Source organism: Cucurbitaria berberidis (genome assembly GCF_010015615.1).
Source record: "Cucurbitaria berberidis CBS 394.84 unplaced genomic scaffold K460scaffold_6, whole genome shotgun sequence".
NCBI classification, from domain to species: Eukaryota; Fungi; Ascomycota; class Dothideomycetes; order Pleosporales; family Cucurbitariaceae; genus Cucurbitaria; species Cucurbitaria berberidis.
The window spans coordinates 1306889-1324174 of record NW_024468940.1 but is presented as its reverse complement, the minus strand read 5'-3'; the positions used below and the strand labels follow the sequence as shown (position 1 = coordinate 1324174).

Below are 17286 nucleotides of genomic sequence, written 5' to 3'. Positions count from 1 at the left end.
ATGGATGCTGAACACGAACGTTAAGCGGACTTATGTGATAGATGCCGCACTCTTCGTACGCTAGAGCACCCGGAGCATCACAGATGCCAGATAAGGCGAGAATGAAACTTCATAGAATGAGCCAACAGCCAGTACTTAAGCTCGCACACGGGGGCCTACAGGCATCTCGCAGCGCCTTGTAATGTACGTATGAATTCTCAAGCTCCACCAGCACTTCAGGCTCCATGGGGACGACACATGAGGCAGGAGAGCATAGAAGAACTTTTAACATTCAGATACGACATCATCTGAGGCCGAGAAGATTATATCCCTCGCAAGTAAAGCCACCACCATGAGATGTCCGTTCGCACCAGCGGAATTACTCCAACCGTCTAGGCACATGTGTGGCTCCAAGTCACTACCCATTCGCACACACAGTAGTCTAAGGTACGGTGGGCCAGCACGTGTATTGCTTGACCGCTTCAGTCAAGTTACCCTCCACAGGCCCGCTAACCTCCGTGACCAGCTCTGGTCCATTCTGACCCCGGCGGTTGCTGAAGAAGCGACAGTCACAGCCCGGTGTGACGTGGTACAAGATGGGCGCGTACGCCTTGCCGTCTCTGGTGAACCATATCATATTATTCTTGCTAGTTCCACTGAGAGGTAAAATAGTGATGGTGGGAGTGCGCACGTATCCGCAAGGAATAACCTCCCTGACGGCGATCACTGGAGCCTGTGATATCGTTAGCAGATGAAAGATGATCCAGCATAGGCCCGCAACGCTTTGCAACGCTTCCATTGATCGTTTAGCAATCACAGAAGCTTTGGGAACTACTTTAGCGTCACGTAAAACGCCCTGCTGGGTATAAACCAATCACACGTACCTTGGGAACGGCTTTGCCAGCGATTTGCGAGCACTGGTAGAAGGCAGCCCAGTCATCGCCGAAGGTGCCATCTAGAGGGCCTTCGTAGGTCCCAATAAGGGAGCCGATGCCGCGGGTGGATTCGCTGGAAATGTCATTAGTACAGTATATTACCTGGACACGTACAACTTCATAGTGGCTCACCTGTAGAACTTGCAGACATAGTCTTGCTCGACATGGAAGCTTACTGGCCTCATGAAATAGCCGTCGATCTTATCGGTGATGATATAAATGTTGCCTATCCCGGTATCCTTGAGCGAATAGATCTTCGCATTGGCATCGAAGACATTTCCGGGCGGGCCTTCAGCGAGCGAGAGAGACTGAATTGGGGTGGCGACGATGGGCGTAGCTGCGACGAAGACGCTAGCAATAAATGTAGGTAAACGCATGGTGCGTGAATTTTGCTCACTGATATTAGAGAAAGAGCGAGATAGTGTAGAAGCGAGGAGGAGAGCTTTAAATAATAGCGATGTGTGGAAGTTAGGTGCGGGAGAAGTGTCCCAGTGCGCCGGTTTGGTAGCGGAAGGTCCCTCGTGTACTATCTTATTCATCACGTCAAACTCCTTTCCCACGATTTGCTGCAAGTTATGGCTCCAATATGCTTACTTTTCCGGCCCAGTAAGAAACCTCGCTGACTAGTACCGTGGCACCGACCGTGGAACACAACCAGAACCGAGCCGCTACATATATTCTCCTTAGTTACAAATCAACTATACGCTTCATATTGAAGTACATGTATTACCTACACCATTATGCCGTCATTGAACTTTTCGAGTATACTCCAAGTCTAGACGTGATCAGTCGTGTAGACATAATTATCGAATGTGACTCTTCTCAGTTCTGGAATGCGAGGAAAAGCACAGTTGATAGTGATGTCAATTATCCTGAGCTACCTAGAAAGTTGGCAATTAGAATCTTGAACAAGACGTTTGTTGAACGTGAACACGAGTACACAGTCATTTCTTAAGTACCATTACAATATTAAAGCTCAGTCAATGTAACGTGTATCACTGAACACGACGTATACACTGACGAATTTCTGTTCTCCAAAGAGCGGCTATAGGGGGTTCTTTTTTCCAGTGCGAGGGGCGAATACACTAGGGATGAAAACGTGAAAATGTCTAGCTCGGGTCCTAACAAGGCTATTGGAATTCGGTTGCCTATCGATCATTAAGGGAGAAATCCTCCAAGAATCGGTACCACTAATATCGATAAACCATGGTTCCGGGAGTTGCAGGTGGTAAAAGAGGAATGGACAACTACAACTTCATAGGTGCACGAATAGGAGAACGCCCTGATAAGGACCAATACAAGCTTCGTGAATACCGTCATGCGCACAGAGTATTATATTTAGAGATTCTTTTTTGGACGTTAGCGATGACGCAGAATCTCTTGACAGTCTGCATAAATTACGTCACAAATTTGAAGATAACCAGAGAGACCTCATTGACTCAATGATGCCATTGTTTTGGGTTTTAACAGCGTATGACTTGTTACTCGCAAGGAAACCAGTCATCATACGCCATGACAGCATATCGGTGCGTACAGAAGGGTTGCAAATCGTTAGATGAGAACACCCGAATGCATATTTCTTCAACTCTTCGACGTCTGCCTAAAGCAGCTAATATGCGTAGGCGTTAGCTTCCATCCTCTATCCTTACGCGTCTTCAGCCCTGCACAATTGCTTAACTCATCGACCACCTCATCGTCACCATTGTTGCAAGCCGTTTCATCTGCAGCGCTAAGAAGAAAGTCAGCGCAGATCTTCTATACATCTTTATTCGAATTCACACACTTCCATAGTCCGCACCAGCAGTCGAAGACTTTTATGGCTGTAACATCCGCAGCATTTTTTATTGCTGTACATCCGTTATCATCGATGCGGATTTGCTGGTTGACACTATCCTTGCCGATGATGAGCTCGGCGCAGATATTTCTGTCTTTGGCATGGCATTCGTCGGTTGCATTTGGAAGCTTGAGTACGTGGTCTGCTGCATCGCTTCTGTCGTCATCGGAGTCGCCGGAAAAGACTCTGATGGAGCCGTCTCGAGGACGAGCTGCTTCAGGATAGTGAAGCATGCGCCTGTTGCCTATGCCGGTAGAGGATTCGTGTGATGCCGCATCTTGAAGGAGCGTCAAGGCCGCGATCAGGGGCGAAGCAACGAAACGCATGGTTACCTAGAGTGATGTGGTAAGGGAATTTGAATTTGAGGTTGAGATGACTTTACTAGGCGGATCGTACGGTGTGAATGACTTTATGAACTTGGTAATAAGTCATGCGCCAAGCCGGCATGAGCGCTCCGTGATGGCTCTCCCTGTGAAGTTCGAGATGATGAGTGTGAATTTCCCCCGGTTAGCGTAACATGGGGGGACATCAAGTCAACCAGTTATATTGTGGCAGGACTAGGCGGTTTGAGACATGTCTAGTTTGTTGAAGTCAGCAGCCACCCGAATTCGAACTTGGCTCACGCGACCAAGATTGTTACACAACCAAATAATCATTCGAATCGATGCCGTGCTCTTAAGGCTTGGGAATACTAAATATTTAGTCGCAAGACGTTCTGCCAAACTAAACCCGGGATTTGCGGGATATGTTGTCAGCGATCGTACTTGTCTTTATGCCAACGTTAAGAGGACGATGGGTGGTATAGAATCCCGTTATCATCTTCTACACGAGAATGCAAGAGTCTCTCGAAATCATAACAGAATTTAGGTCGGTCGGTTTCGGTGACCCCGCTGTTCTTTGTATTTGGTGGAGTAGGAGTAACTTCGATACTATTGTGCCACTAGAAGCGAGTGACAACCAACGAGGTTTGAATGCGAATAGTATTGAATAATGGGCGTAGGGCAGAAATGAAGATTGTTGTGTGACTGCTAGGAAACTGTCGGGTTTGCCCTGAGGGTTCCGAATTCAGACTTGCTGGACCGACTTGTAGTTGGAAGGGAAAAAAACACTTGGGGTCTCATTCGGAAAATACGCGACATTTTTAGGCTACTTGACCTCATTCGAGCCCCCAATTTCTAGCTTGCTGTCCACTTTCCTTCGAGTCACGCTTGAGGGTGTTAGAAGCGAGATAGACGAAGGAATGGGAACAATATCGAAGAAAAGTCTTCCTGGTATGAATATTGCGGCTAAATAGGTAACCCAATCGTAGAGATTGGGATATCTAACGCTAAAGATAAAGTTCGGCGGTGTTGAAAGCAGTCCTGCTGCTATAATATATGCCTACACCATCTGGTAAGGCTGAGATTCGAATACGGGATTTTGAATGCTGCGCAAATCTTGACTCCTTGCCATGTTGCGCTCTGGCAGCCAGGCACCTTCGGTATTATTACCGCTGTCTATCTTTAGTATGGAGCCGCAAAGTACACTAAACCGTACTTTCATACCTACTCTAGTAAGCCTCGACGTAGCACCACCAGCCTTTGAAGGACTTGCTAGTATACACCCAAGTGTTACGCCCACCCCAGTCCTACCAGGACTCAGAATAGCCAAGGCTGGCATAACAATAGACCCTACAAAGGTCAGCAATATTCTGCTTTGCATCTAGCCCGATGACCCACGAATAGTAGAAATAGGTGCAACCCAGATGGACCCTCGCAGCAGCCATCCATTATCAAACTTGTACTGACCGCACGAGAATTGAGAGCTGCCAGTCATGCCATGGACTGGGGTGAATTCATCCTCAAAGTTAGTGATTGATAGGATCTCCAAAACAGAGTCTTGTGATGGACTGCCTTGGAGTGGACGCCAAGTACGCCAATGTCGACTGTCAGTAGCAGTAGTGCTTTGAGGAAGCGCATGCTGGTTTTATTTGCCGCCAGTAGCTATGTGGAGTCTTGTGCGAGCCTTCATCTCAGATTTTTCCAACCTTAGTTACGAGTAAATTAGTGAGGTGATAATGAGGTAGTGATAGCGTCGCACATGAGCTCGAATTTAGAAAAGAGTCGTTGAGTGCTATAGCAAATAGCAAAAGAGCATGAGATATATCTCAAAATTGACGACAATCTGGATAACTTCAACGTACATGCTCTTTACTAATTGGCGTTTAGAGCAACACGCGACAGAAACCCCGGTTAAGGTGCTAATGAGTTCAATTGTGCTGTGGGTGAGTGGCTGGGCGCTTCTTGTAAGAGCCCTGAGCTCACCTTCACCTCACGTCGTGTGCGAAATTCTGCTTCTCCAAGCCAAGCCTTCTTTCTCTCAAAACCTTTCGAGTTTCAAGATTGCCCATACACCGTTGCCACCATGCAAGTCACCGCTTTGATAGGTCTACTTGTTCTGCTTGGCTTTGCTCTCAGCAATTCTGATGACAACTCCTTAGACACCTTTCTGCGAGACCTTCCGCCTTCAAGCTTCAACCTCTCTCGGCTGATCCATGGCTCTACAAAACTCGAAGATTTCTCCAACCCTCAGAAGGCATGGCCCGAAGACGAGGTTCCAACGCCGGCGAACGAGCAACTCTGGTGTAAATCTGTTGCCAAAGGTACCACACTCCTCGATGCAATGTCTTATTCGGATGCAGACGCTGGACGAGTGTTTTCACCCCCGCGTCCCTCCGCCCGGAGTCTGTGGTCACTAGGTGAGTAATAACCTTTTTTTTTTGTGTATTATAGTCATGGCTGAGTACGGTGTATTTAGAACATCTGAAACCATGGGGCTGGAATATATATCCAAACAAAGGCCCAGATTGGTGCAATTGGGAAAGTGACGGTTACTGGGGTTTTGCGAACTTCATTCGATCCAAGGGCATATCCGATAAGTGTGTGGCAGACGGGGGCCTATGGGACGTATCTATCGTCATGCACGCCGAGATGAGCGACATTGAACCTGATGATCAGAAATACAAGGGTCCAGACGGAAGGGAGCGCAGAGTTAGTCCATACAAATCTGTCATCGGCGTATGCCGTTCACTAACGATCTCACTAGATAACAGCTGCTGAATACAACATCGGGATCAACGGCAAGCAAGGTGGTAAGACAACATATTAGATAGTCATACTACAGTCACTAAGTATCCTAATACTAAATTTAGGTGTCATTGCATTCAAGCGTTACGGTCCAGCACAAAGAGCGAAGATCCTTGAGCCACCGGTCCCTGAAGACCAGTTTCCGCCTTTGAAATCGTCTTCTGACATAATCTGGGCTCTCTGGGAGAAGCATGTCCTCCCAAATGCTGAACTCAAAGACAAGGGGAACATCAACTTCTTCATGTCTCTAAGCATCGAGAATAAAGATACCAACCAGATTCTGAAGCGCGCCCTGAACCAAGCCAACAGCGATCTTACAAGAGCGGGGAGAACTTTCGATATGAGCACTGAGGAAGGCAGAGCAATTCTTGGTATGTGTCATTCGTCTATTCAAGCAAGTAATTTGATCTAACAGTACGATTTAGGAAGTCCGAACGCTATTGCTTTCGCGTACTTCCTTATCCAGCACAAGGCGGAACTAGGAAACAAGATCATCGACGCTGTTCATGCCATGGAATGCGAAACATCACACCAGTCACCCTGTCTCTTCTTTACCGTCAAAAGATATGAAGAACATAGAAAACCACCTGCCCTGGCTCCTAATGCCCAGCTCGGTCCGGCTGCCGCTAGGGATACGAAAGGCTTCATAGCTTTGCACCAAAAGCACAACCTCATGAGAGTGCATACGATGCACATCGGATCAGGTCCAGCGCTAATGATATAAGGAGCCTTGCAGTCGACTAGAAACGGAGAGACGAGTATGAATGCACACCTCTAGAACTCGAAGGAACTGAAAACAAGAGATCTAACTCCATGAATCAATGCTTCATTTCTTCACATGCGCTTTGAGAACTTGATAATCTACATGTGACATGAGATGGTAAAAATAGACCCTTTCTAGACACACAAGTATGAGTTCCCATGAAGAATCTACATCCGCCCCTCAACGTATATTAGCCAATATCCCTTTAGTATGAGATACGTATGAGTGCCATTCATATCAAACTTGGAAGCAATTATACCACTTCGGCTTTGGTTCAGCAAAGTTCACAACCTCCCAATACTCTCCCCGCGTAGGTCCCTCCTGAAACGGTCCCCCTACTTTACTCACGCATTCTTCCCAGCCACTATAAATGGTTGTTAGCACTCAACAAATAATTTTCCTTGAATTAACTCTTCTCCTAATCAGCTGGGGAGGAGACTTACACATAGAATCCACATTTGCATCCGCCAAACAGCTTGTACGCATAAGCATCCTGATAATCACTGATCGTTGAGTTGTAGAAGAAATCGGTGCACGAGTTGAATGCCGAGAGGCCAGCATGGACGTTGGCGTTTGGTTTTGTGAAGACGTAGCCGCATTGGTAGTTGAAGTCGCTAGTGGGTGCGGAGAGCGTGGAGGGGAGGGCAGATAAGAGGGTTGTCAAGATGATGTTGAGCAGCATTGTCAGACGCGTAGTTGATTAGATGTGATGTTGAAGAGGGAATAGGTTGGTAGGGTTTCGGGATTGCTGTTGGAAGTAGAGATGTTGCCCTTAAAATTCAACTGCTTGAACAGTGGTTATTGCAGTGGCTATCAAGAGTAAGATAGTAGACATCGGAAGTGTATAAGTATTGAAAGATAGAGTGCAGTAATGGGAAGTGGGAGAGAACAGGTGTGAGATCTAAATACCCCTTGCAAGCCATCGTAACCTCATACGAGACATTGCTCAACTGCTCTAGTGGAGCTGTCAAAATTCAGCATCCCACTGGCAGCGTGGCTTGGTACTTTTTACTTGCTGGTTAGGGCCAAAGTTAGTTGTACAGATGAACTATCTCAATGGTGAAAGTGCCATCGTGACCAATGGGCACACTGCGGCGTCCTATCAAGCACGGCGGATCCGAACATCTTAAGATGTCGATCAAGCCATATCGACGTGTCCCTGACTATCGAGCCCTTGACCGCTTGAATGGCGCCGTTTGGTACTACATCTAAATCTAGTTCTGACGTTAGTAGCAGCGGTGGCGTGGTAGATACCTGCAGCGGTGTGTTAGATATCTGCAGCGGTGTGAACTAGGCGTGGTTTGCAAACTTTCCATATTGACAATAAATGCACTGATTGGGTGACGATGGCGATGAAGGAGGCTGGAGGTGTGACTGTAACGGTATGACGAAATGAAGAGAACGTAGCCTGCTAAGACGTCGTACAATGTTATTAGGGCATAGTAGATATCAAACCATCGCACTTCCTTTGAAAATAGGCGTAATCGGTTAGGCGAGGCTGAAGTTACCGCGTTGTACAGGGCGAGACCGAATCTTTACTGATCCACATTGGACTCCTATTGCTAGAGACTGAACTAGAAGGTATGCTCAGAAACCTTCTGACAAACGAATCGGGGCCACAAGGCCCACCAGACTTTCTCGAGATCGTCATCTGTGAGACGCGTTGCTGTCGAGGTACGTTTAAATGCCGTGTACGTTGTCCTTGTAATGCTCAATACAGCGTTATTCAATCTCATGCGTTCCGAAGACGACAGTATCCTGGTCCCTTGTAATCGAGCTTGACCTTGTGGTAAGCGGCTGCTATAGCGAAAATACTTGTTAGAGTTCTCACTGGCGTCGCATGCGTGACAGGCCATTTTTGCATACATGGCAACGAGATGAAAGCATTTTGTGACGCTGTTTCTTTCTCCATAATGAAGTCGTCCAAAACAAAATGGCGCTGCATGGATTGCAAGGCTTCTTCAACGTTGGCCATGGATTTGTGTTTCGCCTCCTAATCCTGAGAGACTTTTCGGATCAAAATGCTGTACTCCCTGTGATAGTCCCTGTTGTCTTTATGGTGCTACTGAACATGGCCCATCGTTCCTGCATTTTTCGACGTAACGCTATACAACCTTCCTAAAACACGTTTATCCCGTCTTCAAAGGCTCTGCCCTCTGGCGATGGACAGCTTCTCCAGCGTCACTTTGTCGTCATTCAGATGGGTAACATCTCTATATTCGACTCCATAGTTTACCGACTCTAAAGGGCCGAGCGAGATATTCCAAGGCGTCAGATGGTACACCTCAAAGCAAGAGTCAAGCCAGATCGAGTTCGCTCTAGCGTATATGGTAGCTTTCAATGGCTATGAAGCAGCGCGTCGCCGGCGGCGTCTGCTAATTGGACAACTATGCTAGAGATTGAGTTGAAGCTACACCAAGTGCCATAAGAGAAATGATCAGGACAATAGTAGTAACGTTTGTCTCGCCTTCATCATTGTTAGCTGAGGTCCCCGGGATGAGTTTAGGCAAAAAGGATGAGAACAGGTATAAGAATTTGGAGCCGAAACGGCGTACCTAACATCAAGTAAGCGGCACTTCAAACGCGATACACATTCTAACGCTCATATAACCTTGGAAGACGTGTAGTTGGCCATTTAGAATGAGGGGAGAGAGGACTGCGTTGAGGTGGAGTGGATGACAGAGTGTGAACCCAATTTGGCTTAGTGTGCACGTGAAGACGTGAAAGCCGGGCTGGCGAGTCAGCCAGACGCGCCAAAACATCAGGGCGGGCAACTTTGCGACGTCACAGTCATCGCACATCGAGATGAGTAGGGCAACTATCGAACAGTCTCTGACCGGGCTCATTCCAACGCTCAATGGACCTCTGCCACCAGAGCTGGTGGAATTAGCGCTCTCGTTGCTGACGCGCTCGCGAAACGTTGCTACTTCGCTGAAGCCTGACGAGGAAATAGCACGGCCATATGCATGCGCTCAAATGGCTTGCGAGAGGTTTGTATCTTGTTTCTGATCGTGAAGGTTGTTGAGCTAATCTCGACAGGCTGAAGAACCGCCTCAACCTGCCAGCAATTTCGTCCCGCCCGCCATGCCCACCCCGAATCTACAAGAAGCTATACAACTACCTCAGCAGCGCGCTACCCGCCCCCACGACTGCTCGGGAACCTGAAACCCCTCGTAAACCAACGAATTCGGCACCTGCATCAGCCCTCAATACGCCGAAGATTCCCCTGAGTGGAAGAAAAACACCACGAAGTGTAAAGCAGGGTGACGAGAAGAGAGAGGGTGCTCCTGAGTGGATCATGCCCACAATACGTTCCCTCTTGAAGGCGTTTGATTATCCAGGTGCTGCGCCGCACATCTACGCAGGCGTCGAATCCATCTTCCCTCTGCTGGCGCGCATGTCTGCCGCTGCTCACGACACTCCGAGCAAGCGACCGCGACGAGCGGTGACTGCATCACAGGCATCTCTACCAAGTGTCACGGATGTTCGAATACTCAGCCTTATAACTGTGATATTTCTGTATGTCTTCACGCGGATGAAGGACCAGGATGTCACACCTGAGCAGTACGATGACTGGCGAGAAACAGCGGTGAACACGCTGCTAGGACTCCCAGCCGGCCAAAATACTACATATGAAGAGCTGTCTGCAGAAACGGAGCAGATGATGCCCATGGCACAAGAAGAGGGATGGTTGCAAATGGAATGGTTCATAAACGTCACACCTCAGGGGGATACGTACGAGATGGAAGATACTGAAATGACGGATAGCACCACACAGTTTGCATTGGGCAAGAGCAAAGGACTTAAATCTGGTAGAAGTGACTGTATCGGCCTGGGTACCATGATGCAGGATGCTACTGATTACCTTGGCGAGCGCCAGCTGGAGGATTACAAAAAGTGGAAGGCTAATATTATGGCTCGTGTGCAAGATATTGAGACAGTCTGAAATCTGAAATCGAGCAATGGCAGTTATTGCTTGCAACAAATACAGGACTACCTCAGCCGACCTCGTCACTTGATTCCAGTTTGCTGTTTGCAAAAATTACGGGCGTTTACTCTTACTATATAACCATCGTTAGGTACCCTCTACCCCGGAACTAACCCACATCGACATCGACATTTACAATCAGCATGCCACCAAGTCTTATCGTGAAGCTGAAAAGTATGTTGAATATAGCCTATCTAAACTGAGCGTTAACTGACGAAAGCTAGGTGAGCATTTCCAGCACCCATTTAGGCAGACCTCGATACCTGGCAAAGGACAGGGGTTGGTCGCTTCAAGAGATATAGCTCGAGGCAGCCGCGTCCTATCTGAAGCGCCACTACTTTCCGTGCCTAGTGGCGCAGTCAAATCCTGCGACATCGTCGATGCTTACATGAAACTAGACCAATTTGGACGAGCAGCGTTTCTCGCATTATGCCGTGCTCCGAATGCAGACCTCGGAGAGATTTCACCTAAGTTTAGTCCTGAGATGAAGCATGTTCTTTTTGTATACGCTACGAACGAGCGCGGTCGACGCATTTTCTCACAAGGCAGTCGCATCAACCACTCCTGTGTTCCGAACCTTGAGCATGCTTGGAACGCAAATATTGGTCAGGGAACCTTCCAGGCGATCAAAGATATCCGAAAAGAAGATGAGCTCACGATCTCATATATTCAAGGCGCAAACTGGACGAAAGAGAAACGACAGCGTACTTTAAAGCTGTGGGGTTTCACTTGTTCCTGTTCTCTCTGCCAGGACTCGATCGACGCTCGGATATCCGAACGCATACTCGTAGAACGTCAAACAAAGCTTCAATATCTCCTTATTGGGCACAGAAAATCTTCTGCTGACTGGAAACAGTGCGTGGAAATCTGTACCACCACAGCTAGCTCACAGACGGTACAAGGTACCCCAACAAGGGAGAGGTCATTATCGTAAGCGTCCTTGCAGTCAATTCACACGATATATACTAACATGCCTTGTGAGATTTCTCAATGCAGCAAAGTACAGCTGGCGCCTTGGAAGATGGGACCACGCCGAATACTATATCAAATCGGCGCTTCAACATGAGAAGATCTGCATAGGCACAGACCACCCGGACTACATCTACGGTCAACGTATCCTCATCCTGCTAAAGACCGCCATTGCAGAACAAGATGCGTACAAATCGGCCAAGGAATTGCGCAACTCGGATGATCTCCGGGAACTAGCCGAAAGGTGGGATCAGTATGCAAAATGGCAGTTAAATCCGCAGACAAAGCAGAAAATGCGTGAGCCCGAGCATGACTGGCGACTGCATAATCCGAGAAAGGCCATGTGGTGGGCCCTTGTGGACCTGAACCGAGAGAAGCGGGAACATGAAGATCCTCAGCATGTTGCTATCTAATGGAAGGCTGAGGATGTGGATTTTCTACGGAAGAGGAGAAGCATGGGTGGTGAGGAGAGTGCAAAGAGTCCATATGAGGACATCGTAGTATGGTTGGAAGAAACAGGAATAGAGCAAGGAATGTTTCCACAAGGCTATCCGATGTAGGTGAATTCTACAGTCCAGCGCAAAGAAGAATGAAGAAAGTTTCAAGAATATTGCGAACAGAAACACCGGACCTCAGATTACTATCTACCTAACGCTAAATCTTCCATACCGACTATCTATGTAGTTTTAGGTTGGGAATGTCTTGGGAAAGCCTTAGCATACGCGCGAGACCATCCCCATAACTTTCCATAACCGCGAGCACCCCTCCTATACCTGCAACATCGCACTCTCTAACAGGTGTAAGGTCTGGCGTTGGGATTGTAGGTGATATAAGTCGAGTGGCAAAACAAGATCCCAGTATGAACGACAACATAAGGCAACCTCAGAGGCTCCACCTGTAGCTCCAATGCTTCTTCGGGTCTGCCAACAACTCATTCCACACCCCCAAGTTCGGCGCCCATTTCCCGTCTTTCATCAAAACAGCTTCCTTGGCTTTCTTCGCAAACTGCACCGCTTTCTTACTATCACCTACCGTGTTATACGCCAGCGCAGTAAAGCCATAAGCGACGTCCATGAAACCCTCTAGCCCCTCGTTGCGATGGAGTTGCATTAGTTTTTCCGCCATGGCGGGTGTATTACCTGCAGTAGGAGACCATTCCTTGAGCTGGTTTTGTATGGAGTTGATCGTTTCGATTATGCTGTCCGAGTGGGGAGATGTGCAGCGTGGGCAAGTGCAAGTGAAGTGGAAACCTTGCTGAAGATGTTGTTGACGGGCGGCTTTATCTTCCAGGGGCGATGTGTCTGACTGTGGTTAGGTGAAGAACGACTTCCAAGACACGTCGTCTTACATGCGATCGAGATTTCCTCGCCTGGAGCGATAGGGCGCGTGACGTGCACGGAGTGCGTCAAGAGCTCAGTATCAATAACATATTGTGCGCTATCTTGTGGTTAGCCGATTTTTTCTAAGCTTCTACATGATTTAAGAATGTAAGACTTACTTTGGATTACACGCATGATTCAATCTCGACGTCTCCGGGAAAACAGCTAGATGATTTACACCGTCGATATTCACTGAAAACGAATTCGCTTTGACAATATCCTGCACCCTAACCCTCAAGTCCCCATACACGTATGTCAACTCAAAGAAATCCCCTTTGATCTTCTCCGGTAATTGCTGAATTGCTGACCGCCACCAAGTCTCTCGATCTAATGTCGACAATTCGGTCTCCAAATACGCGAGAAACGCGGGTGTGTAGGCCGTAACGCGGTTTTTGAATTGCAAAGATTTTGAGGCCAACATGCCGGTGCCTTTCCCAGGGATTGAAGATGTTTGCCAGATGCCGGAGTAGGTGTTGATTCCTTGCGTATCCAGGGCTGAAGGATCATGAAAAGCTGGAAGGGAAGCAAATCGTTTGGCTAGTGTTGGTGTTGTAAAGATCGATATGCCGCGGCCATTACCGAATGATGCACTAGTGTATACACAGAGTTTGTCGTTTATGCTTCGTAGGGGTTTTGTACAAGTAGGCGGGAATGACCACGGTGCATATTCCTCCGCATTTATGGCTTTTGATATATCATTCGAATTCCAGTTTTGAATAACTGAGACATATTCTCGTAACCGATCTGAAGAAGAAGAATACAAGTTGGCCGTGCTGAGTGGGTATTCATACCAGCATTGGCGCTCTAAAACAGCATGCGTTAAGGCAGCATTGACTAATGAAAGTTGCACGACAAAAGCAAGAAAGGCTGACATGACAAGAAATAAATGACACGAAACGCATGGGAAAGATAGGAATGATTTGGAGGTAAAGGACACTTGAGGTTTTACGACAAACATGAGACGTGAAATGCTTGGACGCTAAATTTAGGGCGCCAAGTCTTGGGCTTAGTCAACTACCACTGGGTGGTCGAAGCGGGAGTTAAAGTGGTGCTATTAATGGGGTATTTGAACTTTCAGAAGCTAAAGTGAACACCTGTAAATGCTAGATCCTCCTATACACTTGGAACCGCAGCTCAGGGAGCATCCTACCTGCATCAGGCTCTGCAGCGTGAATAATGAGCTTCAGGGATACGCCGGGGTCGGCATCTCATGGTGGCAAATGTTACTTGTGTGCTGAGCTGATGCTTGATATCGCTCATATAATCTCTCATTCCGCATCTCCATCGACCTCCACACCAGAACTCCGCTTCTTCTTTTTCTTCTCCTTCTCCTCTCCCTCTTCCCGTTTCCGCTTCTTTTTCTTCTTCTCGCCGTTCTCTTCCGGTGCCACATACGCCTCTAATCTCTCCTTTCTCTTTGCATCCATCTTATCCTTCATCTTTTCTTCCCTTTCCTCTCGCACTTTCCTCTCCTTCGCATGCTTGCCCAAGAAGAACTCTCCACTCTCGATCTGCAGGTCGACCTTGCTCTTCTCCTGGGCAGGAGGGAACGGTGTGAAAGGTTTCTTAGATTTATCGGTAACCTTAAATGGTACTCTTCGCTTGCTAAGCGATCGTTTCTTGAAGTTGGGGAGGAAGCGGTCCCAGCTCTCGTTGACCAGTTCTGGGTCTTTCGCGAGCTCTTTCTTGATCATCAATTCTTTAATCGCGTAGATCGGATGCACGTTGTGCATGGTGTCCTCTATAATTCGCCGTACAGTCTTCAGACCCTTGAACGGTCCCATTGCCGAGACAGTGTTTCCCTGCACCAGTAGATACGTCTCTGTGAGAAGCTCCAGTGCCTTTAGTGTTGATCCATTTGGGCCCAGAATACGTTGTCGCCTCTTCACAAACCGCTCCTTGTTCCCCACTAGATTCCTGATCTTGATGATGTCCATTGCGACATCGTCCTCTAGGATCTTGACCGCTTGCGGAGACGGTACGCTTCTCGCGAGTAACTTGATCAGATCTCGCGCGTTCAATATCGCAGCCGGATCATATGTCTTCTGTGTCGTCCATACCGTCATGGAACCCTCGACCAAGTTGAGCTCGCAGCCGACACCCAGTTTTGCCAGCGCCGACGTGATGAATTTCCATGAGCCCTTGAGGTACTGTTCGCGATATTTCGGGAACAGCGTGCTGAACCTACTCTCGTCTGTGAAGGCGCCGGCGGTGTTGTCTTCTGGTTTGAAGGGCTCGATCTGCGCAAATAGTTAGGAATACGCTTTTTGCATGCGTGTGAGTGTTAGAAGCTGACCTTCCACTTGTCGATGTCGTCCGTATCCCACGGCTTTTCCTTCTTGTGTGTTGAGGGCATAGTTGTGGTCGGGGAAGTTTTCAAATCGCAGCTTGCGCAAGGTCGATCTGGTGGTGGACAACTTTTCTGCACAATTGCCCTTTAGCGTGCCAAGGCCGGCGGACTTAAAAGCGCAACGCCGTCTCAACACCATCATGAATAAGCGGGGCGATATCTTAACGCCAGTCATGAGCACCGTTCGTCCGTCTATTTTTTGTAGTGTGAGGGGTATGGCTTCACTGTTATGACGATTCCGTCACTCGTCCGTACAATCAGACCTGAACGATGTCTCCATTCTTTGCACCTTCACCCATCGAGCCTCGGAGTTTGGGGCGGATCGGTGGTATGCAAAGAACCTATCGTACAAAAGTATAGCAACTGATCATGTAAAGAAGTGTGTATATAAGGTGGGATATGCGCTGTTGTAGAAAATCAGAAGACGTCCACTACAACACTATCTGATCACTATTATACACCACTTACCACTATTCCCACTGATCCAAAGCCCACACTTTCATTCTTTCAATATGCCATTCCCAGGTTTCGATATCGCCGAATACAGCACTCCTGAGTTCACTCGATATGCTGCCATCCATGAGCAGACCAACGGGGCAGGCGATGCCCGCCCCACTGCGCTTCAAATTGTCGAGGACAACGATCTCGAAGGTATGCCTATATGCTAACGGCTCACGCCAGCAATTGTACTGATCCAAGTCAGGTAAACTTGACAGCAAGGTTATCCTCATCACTGGATGCTCCTCTGGTATTGGTATTGAGACCGCTCGTGCCCTGAAGACCACAGGCGCACACATTTTCTGCACTGCACGTAGTCTTTCCAAGGGCCAGAAGGCACTCGCCGACATTCTCGAACCAGGGAAAGTCGACCTTCTCCATCTGGACCTCAATTCTCTCGCGTCGGTCCGTCAATTTGCCGCAGAGTTCCTCAAAGCCGGCGGCGGCAAGCTGAACATCCTCATCAACAACGCCGGAGTAATGGCAACACCCGAAGGCAAAACCGAAGACGGCTTCGAAATGCAATTTGGTACAAACCACTTGTCACACTTCCTCCTTTTCCAGCTTCTCAAGCCCGCCTTACTCTCGTCCTCCACCCCCGACTTCAACTCCCGAGTCGTAAGTTTGTCTTCATCGGGTCATCGCTACTTTCCCCCGAAGATGGAAAACATCACAAGCGAATATGACGCGAATCGCGCCTACGCCCACTCCAAAACAGCAAACATCTGGTTCGCCAACGAAGTCGATCGAAAATACGGCTCTCAAGGTCTGCATGCACTCTCTCTGCATCCCGGTGGTATTTGGACGGGACTCATGGACTATATTCCTCCAGAGCAATTGGCGCTATGGAAACAAACTCCCGCTATAAGCAAGATCATGAAATCCGTTGAACAGGGCGCTGCGACCACTGTTTGGGCTGCGATTGGTAAAGCTTGGGAAGGGAAAGGGGGGAGATATCTCGAGGATTGCCAGGTCAGTTCTCCTGTCACTGAGGGCTATCAGGTCATGGACAGGGGCTACGAGAAGTGGGCGTATGACCCTGAGAATGAGGCTAAGCTTTGGAAGATGAGCAATGAGTATGTTGGGTTTAAGGAGGAGTAGGATATGACTTTTGGTAGTCGGTATCTGTGGTACTCATCTACATGAGTAATAGGGCTTACAGGTTCTTTAAATAAACAATACCGATTGCGCCGACATTTCGTGCAGAAGGCCTTATGAAGAGGTTTGTGAACCCCACGACTGAACGCAATTAGTGTAACCATTTGGTACTGATGGTATACTTGAGTCCACCAGCGAACTATAATAAAGGGTGCCATTCATGATATACCGAAGTTCTGCAGGCGATACTTCATGCAAGATATTTTCCGAGGAAGCGCTAAAGTCCTCCCCGCTCCAATCTCGAATTGTTGCAATCGATAGCGTTCCCTACTTCCCGATTGAGCAAGTTCACTTCGACATATTGCAAA

At 48.1% G+C, this 17286-nt stretch overlaps 10 protein-coding genes across 10 annotated transcripts; 4 read left to right on the top strand and 6 right to left on the bottom strand.

The window, feature by feature from the left end:
• Positions 1 to 656: 656 nt before the first annotated feature.
• On the bottom strand, positions 657 to 1652 carry K460DRAFT_198485 (uncharacterized protein). The gene is made up of 2 exons (XM_040927168.1): positions 1047 to 1652; positions 657 to 987 (listed from the first exon to the last, which is right to left on the bottom strand). Exons 1-2 carry the CDS (start codon positions 1451 to 1453, stop codon positions 822 to 824), a joined length of 573 nt encoding a protein of 190 aa, XP_040783654.1. The 5' UTR covers positions 1454 to 1652; the 3' UTR covers positions 657 to 821.
• An 811-nt stretch (positions 1653 to 2463) lies between these two features.
• Positions 2464 to 3199, bottom strand: K460DRAFT_198483 (uncharacterized protein). The gene is made up of 2 exons (XM_040927167.1): positions 2698 to 3199; positions 2464 to 2643 (listed from the first exon to the last, which is right to left on the bottom strand). The coding sequence occupies exons 1-2, from the start codon at positions 3072 to 3074 to the stop codon at positions 2496 to 2498; spliced, it is 525 nt and encodes a 174-aa protein (XP_040783653.1). The 5' UTR covers positions 3075 to 3199; the 3' UTR covers positions 2464 to 2495.
• A 929-nt stretch (positions 3200 to 4128) lies between these two features.
• K460DRAFT_359623 (uncharacterized protein) lies at positions 4129 to 4563 on the bottom strand (the record flags this gene model as incomplete). The annotated part of the gene is made up of 2 exons (XM_040932207.1): positions 4129 to 4418; positions 4536 to 4563. The coding sequence occupies 2 exons, from the start codon at positions 4561 to 4563 to the stop codon at positions 4129 to 4131; spliced, it is 318 nt and encodes a 105-aa protein (XP_040783652.1).
• A 588-nt stretch (positions 4564 to 5151) lies between these two features.
• Positions 5152 to 6597, top strand: K460DRAFT_410480 (uncharacterized protein; the record flags this gene model as incomplete). Its single annotated transcript, XM_040937383.1, has 5 exons — positions 5152 to 5485; positions 5545 to 5777; positions 5833 to 5878; positions 5939 to 6244; positions 6299 to 6597. The coding sequence occupies 5 exons, from the start codon at positions 5152 to 5154 to the stop codon at positions 6595 to 6597; spliced, it is 1218 nt and encodes a 405-aa protein (XP_040783651.1).
• Positions 6598 to 6873: 276 nt separating this feature from the next.
• On the bottom strand, positions 6874 to 7318 carry K460DRAFT_410479 (uncharacterized protein; the record flags this gene model as incomplete). Its single annotated transcript, XM_040937382.1, has 2 exons — positions 6874 to 7000; positions 7080 to 7318. The coding sequence occupies 2 exons, from the start codon at positions 7316 to 7318 to the stop codon at positions 6874 to 6876; spliced, it is 366 nt and encodes a 121-aa protein (XP_040783650.1).
• A 2082-nt stretch (positions 7319 to 9400) lies between these two features.
• K460DRAFT_347716 (uncharacterized protein) lies at positions 9401 to 10865 on the top strand. The gene is made up of 3 exons (XM_040931359.1): positions 9401 to 9626; positions 9676 to 10798; positions 10849 to 10865. The coding sequence occupies exons 1-2, from the start codon at positions 9442 to 9444 to the stop codon at positions 10580 to 10582; spliced, it is 1092 nt and encodes a 363-aa protein (XP_040783649.1). The 5' UTR covers positions 9401 to 9441; the 3' UTR covers positions 10583 to 10798; positions 10849 to 10865.
• K460DRAFT_410477 (SET domain-containing protein) lies at positions 10768 to 12006 on the top strand (the record flags this gene model as incomplete). The annotated part of the gene is made up of 3 exons (XM_040937381.1): positions 10768 to 10798; positions 10849 to 11554; positions 11607 to 12006. 3 exons carry the CDS (start codon positions 10768 to 10770, stop codon positions 12004 to 12006), a joined length of 1137 nt encoding a protein of 378 aa, XP_040783648.1.
• A 469-nt stretch (positions 12007 to 12475) lies between these two features.
• On the bottom strand, positions 12476 to 12778 carry K460DRAFT_295251 (uncharacterized protein; the record flags this gene model as incomplete). The annotated part of the gene is made up of 1 exon (XM_040929546.1): positions 12476 to 12778. A coding segment is annotated over one exon (303 nt), but the record flags the coding sequence as incomplete, so codon positions are not given.
• Positions 12779 to 13087: 309 nt separating this feature from the next.
• On the bottom strand, positions 13088 to 15328 carry K460DRAFT_380813 (uncharacterized protein; the record flags this gene model as incomplete). Its single annotated transcript, XM_040935295.1, has 3 exons — positions 13088 to 13592; positions 14368 to 15212; positions 15269 to 15328. The coding sequence occupies 3 exons, from the start codon at positions 15326 to 15328 to the stop codon at positions 13088 to 13090; spliced, it is 1410 nt and encodes a 469-aa protein (XP_040783646.1).
• Positions 15329 to 15834: 506 nt separating this feature from the next.
• K460DRAFT_380812 (NAD(P)-binding protein) lies at positions 15835 to 16921 on the top strand (the record flags this gene model as incomplete). The annotated part of the gene is made up of 2 exons (XM_040935294.1): positions 15835 to 15973; positions 16026 to 16921. The coding sequence occupies 2 exons, from the start codon at positions 15835 to 15837 to the stop codon at positions 16919 to 16921; spliced, it is 1035 nt and encodes a 344-aa protein (XP_040783645.1).
• Between the last annotated feature and the right edge of the window lie 365 nt (positions 16922 to 17286).